Source organism: Sander lucioperca, chromosome 19 (genome assembly GCF_008315115.2).
Source record: "Sander lucioperca isolate FBNREF2018 chromosome 19, SLUC_FBN_1.2, whole genome shotgun sequence".
Lineage (NCBI taxonomy): Eukaryota > Metazoa > Chordata > Actinopteri > Perciformes > Percidae > Sander > Sander lucioperca.
In genome coordinates, this window is record NC_050191.1 from 2420393 (window position 1) to 2432960 (window position 12568).

The 12568-nt window shown below is 42.6% G+C and overlaps 1 protein-coding gene and 2 non-coding genes across 4 annotated transcripts in view; all 3 read left to right on the plus strand.

Moving 5' to 3' along the window:
- The window catches only part of LOC116061541 (ribonucleoside-diphosphate reductase subunit M2), a 21380-nt gene extending 9475 nt beyond the window's left edge, over positions 1–11905 (plus strand). Inside the window, exons 2-12 of one of the 2 annotated variants that reach the window (XM_035995102.1) lie at positions 5300–5398; positions 5918–5986; positions 7307–7453; positions 8074–8190; positions 8379–8512; positions 9603–9697; positions 10040–10173; positions 10389–10493; positions 10781–10894; positions 11292–11471; positions 11526–11905. In XM_035995102.1, coding sequence (XP_035850995.1) covers positions 5309–5398; positions 5918–5986; positions 7307–7453; positions 8074–8190; positions 8379–8512; positions 9603–9697; positions 10040–10173; positions 10389–10493; positions 10781–10894; positions 11292–11444 — 1158 coding nt within the window. In that variant the 5' untranslated portion in view covers positions 5300–5308 and the 3' untranslated portion in view covers positions 11445–11471; positions 11526–11905. Of the gene's footprint in view, positions 1–5118; positions 5399–5917; positions 5987–7306; positions 7454–8073; positions 8191–8378; positions 8513–9602; positions 9698–10039; positions 10174–10388; positions 10494–10780; positions 10895–11291; positions 11472–11525 lie in introns of those variants that run through there. The other variant, XM_031315805.2, reaches the window with a different exon arrangement.
- LOC116061911 lies at positions 8768–8906 on the plus strand. The gene has a single exon (XR_004107844.1). It is a non-coding gene; the product is annotated as a small nucleolar RNA SNORD94 (small nucleolar RNA).
- Positions 10950–11088, plus strand: LOC116061917. Its single transcript, XR_004107849.1, has one exon. It is a non-coding gene; the product is annotated as a small nucleolar RNA SNORD94 (small nucleolar RNA).
- Positions 11906–12568: the final 663 nt, after the last annotated feature.

The following is a 12568-nucleotide window of genomic DNA, read 5'->3' on the forward strand; positions in this document are numbered from 1 at the left end:
TCTCTCTCTCTCTCTCTCTCTCTCTCTCTCTCTCTCTCTCTCTCTCTCTCTCTCTCTCTGTCTGTCTGTCTGTCTGTCTCTCTCTGTCTCTCTCTCTCTCTCTCTCTCTCTCTCTCTCTCTCTCTGTCTGTCTCTGTCTCTCTCTCTCTCTCTCTCTCTCTCTCTCTCTCTGTCTCTCTCTCTCTCTCTGTCTCTCTCTCTCTCTCTCTCTCTCTCTCTGTCTCTCTCTCTCTCTCTCTCTCTCTGTCTGTCTGTCTGTCTCTCTCTCTCTCTCTCTCTCTCTCTCTCTGTCTGTCTCTGTGTCTCTCTCTGTCTCTCTCTCTCTGTCTCTCTCTCTCTCTCTCTCTCTCTGTCTGTCTCTGTGTCTCTCTCTCTGTCTCTCTCTCTCTCTCTGTCTCTCTCTCTCTCTCTGTCTCTCTCTCCGTCTCTCTCTCCGTCTATGATCATGTTTACTTTCTGTGTAAAAGTCACGTTTAGCTAAATGTATGCTCGGTTTTTCTTAATTATTTTTGCCAAAGCCTCTGTATCGTGCTTCTATGATATCCCTCGTGTTGTCTTCCGGTCAAATTTGACCCATTTTTAAAATATCTTTATCAGAAATATGGGTTTCTCTTTAACTACCTAACTCTGCAGGCACACATGCGTGCGTGGGTGGAATGGAAGACGACACAAGGGTTAATAGCCTAGTTCTGTGACTGTAAATACTGTAAATATCTTGATATCTATATGAATGTTACGTGTATTCCAATCTGCATTTAATGACCGTACGAGTTATTGATATTTTAAAAATGTCAGTGGACAGTATTCCTCACTGTGATACTACTTACTATCTTTGCTTTAGACATTATTATTATTATTATTATTATTATTATTATTATTATTTAAGAAACATTTGTTGAGGAAGAAGTGCTGTCTTGATTTGGCCCGTAGTAGCCACTAAGAAAATACCTCGTTATTAAATGTTATTCTTAATAATATCGTCTTTTATCGGAATAATCCTCATTTCTGAACATTTGCCTGTAAGCGATGGTGAAGAATATGTCTTTTATAATAACAATTTACCATGAAAATACATCTGTGTGAAGGTTGTTCTTTTGTGTGTGTGTGTGTGTGTGTGTGTGTGTGTGTGTGTGTGTGTGTGTGTGTGTGTGTGTGTTCTCCACTACATTTTATCAATCCTTTTAGTTTAACATGAAACAGCCCCGAAATCACCATCACCAAACTACACCAGACTCCATGTAAATAATCAGGACTTTTATCATCGTAAAACACACTTCATTCAAAGTGGACAGAAACTAAATCAAACTACCAAAAGCCGTCTTGGTTCATCTTTCCACTGTTCCAACAATCACCACTCTGGTTTGGTTGAAATAAACCCTTAATTCACCCATTTACATGTTGAAATATGCTGGCTCTATACACGCTAAAAGTCCTGATTATTTACATGGAGTCTGGTGGAAATATGCTGGCTCTATACACGCTAAAAGTCCTGATTATTTACATGGAGTCTGGTAGAAATATGCTGGCTCTATACACGCTAAAAGTACTGATTATTTACATGGAGTCTGGTAGAAATATGCTGGCTCTATACACGCTAAAAGTCCTGATTATTTACATGGAGTCTGGTAGAAATATGCTGGCTCTATACACGCTAAAAGTCCTGATTATTTACATGGAGTCTGGTGGGTTTGGTGATGGTGATTTCGGGGCTGTTTTATGTTAAACTAAAAGGATCTTACTCTTTAACTAAAAGGTCTATCTCTGTAGGGATCCATCCCATAATGTTGTCAGACACTTAGAATAATAATCTGAGTCTGTCTCTCTCTCAGCCCGAAATCACCATCACCAGACTCCATGTAAATAATCAGGACTTTTAGCGTGTATAGAGCCAGCATATCTCCACATGTAAATGGGTGAATTAAGGGTTTATTTCAACCAAACCAGAGTGATGATTGTTGGAACAGTGGAAAGATGAACCAAGACGGCTTTTAGTAGTTTGATTTAGTTTCTGTCCACTTTGAATGAAGCATGTTTAACGATGATAAAAGTCCTGATTATTTACATGGAGTCTGGTGGGTTTGGTGATGGTGATTTCTGCAGTTAATATAACCGCGTACAGAATCAAAAATGACTAAAGTCAATTCTATTTTGAAAAATCATTATTTTCCTTCTTTGTTAAGATGTTCATCTGTGAATTTAGGTCAAAGCTTCTTTATATAAACACACACCAGAGATATTATAGGGTCCAATCCGTCTCTCTAACACGTACATTGTCCTATATGGAGTTTCTGCTCGACAACAGCAGCGCTGTTACGTGTTGTGTTACACAACCGGAGCTCCGACCACTCTCTTTCCCTCTTTCTCTCGGTAACAGCGATCATCCAATCAGGAGGCGGCGCTCAGGGGGCGTGACCAATGAGTGCGGGCGACTTTGTGCCAGGAACGTGAGAAGGGCGCGTAATTGGCTGATGAGGAACCCGCCCACTTGCCTTACTGACCGACATTCAACAGATGCCAAAGAAAGACAAAAAAAATCTCTAAAAACAAGAGTTAGGAGGAGGGGGAGTAACCATAGAAACAGGGACATCATGTGGCGGGAAGCGGTACTTCAGCACAATTTAAAAACTATTATTAATATTTTTTAAATGTTAATTTCTTAATTACATTCATTAAGTCAAATGGTCAAAATGTTAGCACAAGAAACATTAGTATTCATAAACAAAAAAGTACAGGACATTAGTTCATTAATACAAAACCATTAAATGAATTTACACACACACACACACACACACACACACACACACACACACACACACACACACACACACACACACACACACACACACACACACACACACACACACACACACACACAGAGACACACACACACACACACACACACACACAGAGACACACACACACACACACACACACACACAGAGAGACACACAGAGACACACACACACACACACACACACAGAGACACACACACACACACACACACACACACACACACACACACACACACACACACACACACAGAGAGACACACAGAGACACACACACACACACACACACACACACACACACACACACACAGACACACAGAGACACACACACACACACACACACACAGAGAGAGACACACACACACACACACACACACACACACACAGAGACACACACACACACACACACACACACACACATACACACACAGAGAGACACACAGAGACACACACACACACACACACACAGACACACACACACACACACACACACACAAAGAGACACACACACACACACACACACACACACACACAGACAGACACACACACACACACACACACACACAGACACACACACACACACACACACACACACACACAGACACACACACACACACACACTCAGAGTATATAAATATATATATATATATATATATATATATATATATATATATATATATATATATATATATATATATATATATATTTATATATAAATAAATTCCCAAGTCCCGTCGCTAGGGGGAGGAGACTCCGCCCGTTGACCGACATTTACAGGATGTGTCGTAGTCTTCTCAAGCAGCCAATCAGAGCGCTCCAATTTGTAAACAGCTGATCTGTCACCTTCGCTTGTTTCGAGGGAAAATGAGGCGATTATTTGAGCTTCAGAGAGACTAAATCAAAGGTACCAAACATTCAGATCATCTCAACAAGATTTTAGCCTTTTAATGTGTTTAGGATGTCGAAGTTACGCAAGTGTGTGTGTGTTACTGGATGTTTATGGCACTTAACATGTATTTCAACAGGTAGAAAGTTCTAGATGGGCTATAATCTGTCAGATATAACTGTGTGTGTGTGTGCCCCGAACAGCCCCGAAATCACCATCACCAAGCTCCACCAGACTCCATGTAAATAATCACTACTTTTATCATGGTAAAACACACTTCATTCAAAGTGGACAGAAACTAAATAAAACTACCAAAAGCCGTCTTGGTTCATCTTTCCACTGTTCCAACAATCACCACTCTGGTTTGGTTGAAATAAACCCTTAATTCACCCATTTACATGTGGAGATATGCTGGCTCTATACACGCTAAAAGAACTGATTATTTACATGGAGTCTGGTGGAGATATGCTGGCTCTATACACGCTAAAAGTACTGATTATTTACATGGAGTCTGGTGGAAATATGCTGGTTCTATACACGCTAAAAGTCCTGATTATTTACATGGAGTCTGGTGGAAATATGCTGGCTCTATACACGCTAAAAGTCCTGATTATTTACATGATTCCTGCAGTCTATGAATTAAATTAAATCATTTCGAAGCAGAAACAACCTTTCAACACAAGGTAGGGGCTGGGATCACTTTTTGGCAAGTGCATTAGTGCATTTTATGGGATGTTTTGGGGGTTTAAAAACGTATTTTAACAGAAAGTTTAGAAAGGTCTGGATTGGTTATAATCTGGCACCGGGCTGCAGACACCAGCCACCCGGATATGTTCCTTGACAGTTTAAAATGTGGAGTTATGTGGTATAATGTGGTGTGTAAAATTATTTATTTTGGCGCTAAATTGCCCGGATGACAACGCCTTAAGATTACAGTAAACAACAGAATTGGCGGCAGCGGGAAAACAAACCAGAAATACCAGAAATTATCACTTTAAACACAGCCACACACTTATTAGGACACTCTTGTTATATGTTAACTATGTATGTTGTGTTTACACGACAGTTTAACTCATCTATACGTATTTAAAAAGGCAAATTTAACAATTACGAGCGCACAATAAGGAAGTCGGTTTCACTTTTTGCGATTTCAACTTCACTTTTTAACTTTTATGACGCTATTTTTGAATCACAGTTTAAATGTTTTTAATGTCAAACAAATGGGATTCTTTGTCAAAATCAGATATGTTGCGTAAACGCTCATTTTAAAGGTTTTGTAACATCGGTTTATGGCAGTTTTGTAACCTCGCACAGACAAAAGCTCAGCTGTTTGAAATTTCCCGCATTCTTATTCGAGTGACACGTGATTCTCTGCTCGCCGTCTGATTGGCTCCGCCGCAGCGTCAGTTTAAAGAGCCGGCACGAGCTGCGTTTCTATTGGCCTGCTGCGTTCTAGCGCCAAGATTTCAATAAAAAGGGCGAGCGGACAACAGAATCCGCTTCAGTCTCTGCTCTTCGTCTGTGTTTGCTGTGCTTCTTAGTGTAGATTTCCTCTCTTTGTTTTACGCCAACTTTTAATTTAAGTTAACTTATATTTTTATTTTTCTGTCCGTGTGAACTCCAGGGTATAAAAATGCTTTCTGCTCGCTCTCCTCTCTCCGTGAAGAATGAAAACTCAGTCAGCAGTAAGATGGACAACATGTCTCTGAACAAAGAAAACACGGTAAGAAACGTTAAAATAGTTTCACAAATTTGTGTATTCGGGCCTTCTAGCCTCAGCCGTTAAGTTGTAACGTTATAGCACCTTAGGACAATATGTTAATTTATCTTCTATGTGGTAACTACATTTGACAATATGCGATCAAACGTTAAAGTGTGGTTTATCTGAATGGAGCTCTGTAGCTAGCTACAGTTCAGCTTTAAGAGGAACTCCGTACGAAATCTCTGTTTTAAGTCAAATATTTGATATACAGACATCTAGTTATATACACTCCATGATGGCCGATTACACTATTACAACATATAGCCTAAGACGAAGTGTAAATTTGTTATATATTGTCTCTACATTTGATGGTGAGCGATGATATGTTGTAATTGTCGTATTTCTGAGTGAAGTCTGGAGTAGCTGCTCACTACTTCAGCCTGATTGAACTAACTTTTAATGTGTTTCACTCTAACTAAATGTACGTTTTGAGTGAAGAGTTTAGAGTAGTTTTCTGAGTATTTCTTGTTTCTCTTCCAGCCACCGAGCCTGAACACGACCCGCATTTTGGCGTCTAAAACCGCGCGAAAAATCTTCGACGACGCTGCGGTAAGTGAGTCCAAAATCAGCTGAAATCTTCAAGGTTTTCATCTTATTTAACAGAAACATCATCTGCAGTCATATCCAAGTCAATGATCATCAGTTCGGCTCGGTTATTGGGGTCAAATGGCGCCTAAAATGTCAGTTCTGGCGCCAAACATGAACGATCAGCTGTTAACTGTTAATGAGCTACTTCTTTAGTTTGTTAGAGATGAAATAACATTTTAGTTTCTTCTAAATGTGGATAATCAATAAGAAATGTGTGCAGACTTTAGTCATTGTTTGCTACCAAACTTTAGATTATTTTCCTCTTTAATCCTGAGCAGCAGTAAATGTCTTCATCTCAGGATAAGATGAGAAGAAACTAGTCAATAAGTGACAAACAGTAATTAGGTTAAAATGATTATTGTACAAATCATCGTAAAGCAACATTAATCTGTTTAACCTAATCTTACTTTATAAACATATTGACTATGTTTAAAGGATGATAGCGTTACCTAATCTTTACTTTTAACTTGTTGTCTTGCACTCTATCTTATGTTACTTTATGAACTTAATAACATGTTTTTGGCTTAAATTTGACTGAGTAACTGCAACGTAATTATATTTCCATGCAGGGATCAATACTTTAACATTTTTAATTTAAAAAAAAAAAAATAAGTACGACTTGACAAAGGAACTATTTAAGTCAGTTATGAGCTTTAGGCTCTTTGAATACAGATTTAACACACACACACACACACACACACACACACACACACACAGAGATGCACACACACAGAGACACGCACACACACACACAGACGCGCGCGCACACACATAGACACACACATATAGAGACACACACAGACACGTATAGAGACACACACACACAGAGGCAGACACACACATGGAGAGAGACACAGAGACAGACACACACACACACACACACACACACACACAGAGGCAGACACACACAGAGACACACCCCTATCATTCATTACAGATTACACACGCCATGTGTGCCAGGATTCTCCTTTAGACACTCAATGGTTATTGATTTTTTTCATCAGTCGTCAGGTTTCTAAAATGTTTCCCAGAGACCAAGTTGACGTCTTCAAACAGTTTGTTTGAAAATCCCGACTCCTCCAAAGATAATCCACTCATTGTGGAGATATGAAGTCTAATATCTGACCCACAGAAGCTGGGAATCCTCCCAGTTCCTGGTCTGATCTCTGATTTCATCCACTCAAACATGAAGACCTCTGGCTGCAGACAGAGGAGCAGTAAAGTGTGTAGTTGTGTATTTGTATTTTGAGCGTCTGGTGTGTGTGTGTGTGTGTCTCTCAGCCCAAAGCTGTGAAGAAGAGCAGCGAGGAAGAGGAGGAGCCGCTGCTGAAGGAAAACCCTCGTCGCTTCGTCATCTTCCCCATCCAGTACCACGACATCTGGCAGATGTACAAGAAGGCTGAGGCCTCTTTCTGGACCGCAGAGGAGGTACACACACACACACACAGACACACACACACACACAGACCAACACACACACACACAGACCAACACACACACAGACCAACACACACACACACACACACAGAGACACGCACGCACGCACACACACACACACACACAGAGACCAACACACTTATTATAGGAGGTACACGAGTCCCGTCTGTAGTTCAGGTCATTGGCTGGTTGCTCGGAGAGTCGTCACGGAAACGTGTCTGACCATAGTCCCAAATTATCACCATCTACTGGAGATATTAAAATATGTGCTGTAGAATATCCAAGGAAACATGAGAGCACATCTGTTAAAACACAAGATTTAAAGTGGAGCTTTTGCAGAAAAGTGGATTTAGAGACACACACACACACACACACGCACACGCACGCGTGCACGCACACATGCGCGCACATGGAGACAGGATTTAAAGACTAAAAGTAGATTTGGAGACTAAAAGTTCCTTATTGTGGCGAGCCCTAGTTTCCAGATGTGTCCATTAAATGAACTCATCCTATTGGTCGACTGAGACTTCCTGTAGTGTGGTCTCTCTGGATGATGTAACTTCCTGTAGTGTGGTCTCTCTGGATGATGATGTAACTTCCTGTTGGTGTAGGTGGATCTGTCGAAGGACGGCCAGCACTGGGAGTCTCTGAAGGACGAGGAGCGCTACTTCATCTCTCACGTGTTGGCGTTCTTCGCCGCCAGCGACGGCATCGTCAACGAGAACCTGGTGAGCAGCCCCAACATGTTACCCCCGGTTACACGTTACCCTGGTTACACATTATCGTTTTAACTTCTCAACATGTCAACGTAGCCGATGACTCTGAGGATGTGAAGTAGATTCTGCTGAGTCATTGTTGCTTCTCTGAGTGGTGCCGTGATCTCTGACTAACGGCGTGTTCTCGCTGTGACCGCCAGGTGGAGCGCTTCACACAGGAAGTGCAGGTGACGGAGGCGAGGTGTTTCTATGGTTTCCAGATCGCCATGGAGAACATCCACTCAGAGATGTACAGCCTGCTCATCAACACCTACATCAAGAAGCCAGCAGAGAGGTGAGACACACACACACACACACACACACACACACACACACACACACACACACACTGACACACACACACACACACACACACACACACTCTGACAGGACGGGTGTAGAACCAAAAGGCGGCCATGTTGTCCCAGAGTCAGTTTCCTCAGGAGATGAAGTCTTTCTGAAAGTTGATCTGAGATGTTGAACGTAGAAACGGAAACATTCAGGCTGTTTAGAGAGAGAGCTGACCTTAAAGTCCCGACTGAGAGAGAGGTCTGTGATGATGAGGAGCGCAGGGGTACGGACCTCAGCCAATGATGGTGGCTGAGTGCTGCTGCAGGCCTTCTGATTGGAGGACGAGTGGTCCACTGCCAGAAGGACAGCAGCACGAGACAGACGCTGGTCTGAACAGACGTCCTCAAACCCTCTCAGGTCTAACTGTGATCAACATGTTGTGCTGGCCTCTCTCTACCGTTAGGTAACAGATGGAGATGTTGAACTGGACCACAGCTTCAGATCATCAACAGAAACGGGTTTAAAAGATTCCTGGAGCCTAAACCTCATTTCTCTCTTTACTCAAGTTCTCAATTTACTTCTGAATGTCTCAGACTTTAGAAAGTCTGAAATTCTACCTGGCAAGTCATGTAGTGAGAAGCATTTCTTTTGTACGAAAGATGTGTCTCAAGTCGGATACTTCTGGGAGTACACTTGCATGTAGTACGCTGTGTACTCTGTGTAGTACGCTGTGTACTCTGTGTAGTACGCTGTGTACTCTCTGTGTAGTACGCTGTGTACTCTCTGTGTAGTGCGTGTACATTTCGACAGGGTAGTAGTGTAACGGTAAACTGCAGCTGGGTGGAGCGTCCAGCTTGTTTTCTCCCTACGGGACTAGAAAGTATTTGTATAAATGACATTTGTAAAGGTCTGATCCGCCATTTTTTAATCCTGACCGCGGCAGCCTTCTCACAATCCAGCCTCACCAGTTTGGAAGTGGGCTGGCGGTCCCCGTGGCGACCACTCCGTAGCGGAGACGGCCGGCGTTGAGAGTGAGCTGTGTCTAGAACTGTTTTTGAAGGCAGCAGTGTGACGGTGTGTTCAATGTCCTGCAGAGAATACCTGTTCAACGCCATCGAGACGCTGCCCTGTGTGAAGAAGAAGGCCGACTGGGCCATCAACTGGATCGGCAACAAGAACGCCGGATTTGGTAAAGACACACACACACACACACACACACACACACAGAGACAGACAGACATATAGACACACACACACACAGACATATAGACACACACACACACAGACATATAGACACACACACACACACACACACACACACACACACACACACACACACACACACACACACACACACACACACACACACACACACACACAGACAGACATATAGAGACACACACACACTTCTAGAGTCGGTACTCGCTCTACACACACCAGACAGGAAGTGGAGCTGGTCTGGTGTCAGCTGTTGGTCTCTCTGGTGGAGCTGGTCTGGTGTCAGCTGTTGATCTCTCTGTTCTTCCTCCAGGAGAGCGAGTGGTCGCCTTCGCCGCCGTGGAGGGAATCTTCTTCTCCGGTTCCTTCGCCGCCATCTTCTGGCTGAAGAAGAGAGGCCTGATGCCCGGCCTGACCTTCTCCAACGAGCTCATCAGCAGAGACGAGGTGACGCACGCATTATTGATCAGACATGAATTATTAGACATTAATTATCAGACATTAATTATCAGACATTATTGATTAGACATTAATTATTAGACATCAGCACAGATTACTGATTTATATATCAAATAAAGTCAACGTTCAGCTGTTGTGTAACTGTTGTTGGTCTGGTTTCTGGTTGTGTAGCTGTTGTGTAACTGTTGTTGCCGTGGTTTCAGGGCCTCCACTGTGACTTTGCCTGTCTGATGTTCAAACACCTGGTGAAGAAACCGTCGGCAGCGACGGTCGGCGAGATCATCAGGAACGCCGTGGAGATCGAGCAGGTCGGTGGATCCTCAACGCTCTGATGACCTCAGACTACCACCACGCTGACGCAGCTAGACGCCAACATGATGATAGACTTTATGATGTCATCTTATTACACAATCACCCAACACATGGTTAACAGGGCTGGGACGATACAACTATCACACAAAATATAAAATCATATCGGGGCTTTAAGATATCAGCAGATATCATATCGTTGATAGATCATATCAGTATCACACTTGTGATTTATACCCCTGATGTTGAACTGGGTCTAAAGGTCTCTCCCCCCCCCCCCCATCAGGAGTTCCTGACCGAGGCTCTGCCGGTGAAGCTGATTGGGATGAACTGTGAGCTGATGAAGCAGTACATTGAGTTTGTAGCCGACAGACTGATGCTGGAGCTCGGCTTCACCAAGGTAACTCCACTCAGAACCAACCAGACGGTGATTTTAAACGTAGCCGTGAGAGAGGTCTGTGATGATGAGAAGCGCAGGGGTACGGACCTCAGCCAATGATGGTGGCTGAGTGCTGCTGCAGGCCTTCTGATTGGAGGACGAGTGGTCCACTGCCAGAAGGACAGCAGCACGAGACAGACGCTGGCCTGAACAGACGTCCTCAAACCAAAAAATATTGTTTTTTAGGGCCTGAGTGTTCCTGTTGTGATATAGGGGTTGAATTTAATTCATTTTGTCTTTTTAAAAAGTCTGAAACTGGTTTCCTGTCGGCCAGAACAACCAGTCAGTGTTTAAATGTTCCTCTGTAACGTGGACCAAACTGACCAGCGTGTTGTGTGTCTGCGTTGTGCGTCCGTAGATCTACCGGGTGGAGAACCCCTTTGACTTCATGGAGAACATCTCTCTGGAGGGGAAGACCAACTTCTTTGAGAAGCGAGTGGGCGAGTACCAGAGGATGGGCGTGATGTCAGGCTCCACCGACAACACCTTCAGGCTGGACGCAGACTTCTGAGACCGAGGTGGAGCCACGCACACTCAGAGAGCCACGCACACTCAGAGACACGCACGCACGCTCAGAGACACACACACTCTGCCACACATTCACACTCAGTCAACCAATAGTGTTAACTCTGGTGTCTACATGTTGCCCAGTGCATGCTGGGTAGTCGTATCCAACCCTGGCGTATATGTACCTCACCCAGTGCATGCTGGGAAAGTCTTCAGCACAGATGTATAGCAGATGAATACAGACTCTGGTCCAGAACCGTTGTTGTCGGAGGTCCATCAGGATGAAATGACTTCATAAACACATGGAGCTGATTTGTTTTTTTTGTAAATTTATTTTATCGATTTTGTAATCAAATGTAAATAAATATTTGACTTTTTTTAGAGTTGTGTTTTAGGGGATTTTGTAAAATATGTATATTAAGTTTATTATTTTTAGTGATTCTTGTAATAAAAGTTTGTATAAACAAAAACCTGGTTTTATATTTTACTGTTTCTAAAGTTTTTATATCAGAAATATGGGTTTCTTAACAATCACATTGCCCCAAAATAACTGGGATGCATGCATAGATATTTATTGATTGCATAAACTGGGAATTTAGTGTTACAGCAGCAAAAACTGGGAATTTACAGTGTTGCAGCAGCAAAATATCAGTCACACAGCACAGAATATACATGAAATACTAGGATTACAATATACATGAAATAATGGGATAGAATACAAGAAGAAATATTGTAGGTTGTATGGAGCCCAGACAACATACAAAGTAAGATTTATGATGTCTATTAAATTTTGGTTTTTATTTAATTTCCTGGCTTTTGAAAAATGTTTAAATGGTTTTAAAACGGCGTCAAACTGACCAAACGTTGACCTAAAGCCGGGGTGGCCAACCAGTTAGGTATAAAGAGCCACAAAAAAACCCGCACCATAGCAAAAAGCCACACAACACATGCACGTCCACACTACAACAGCAGCAGTGTCTTCCAGATCTGATGACAGTCATAATACATAGCAGTTTTCATAGTTTTTTTTCTCACTTAGATTGACTCAGTGGGAAACCTGACAGTCTTTGTTATCCACAATCCTTTTCAGGTCTTGCTTGAACTCGGTTGTGGCCACTCGAAGAACTC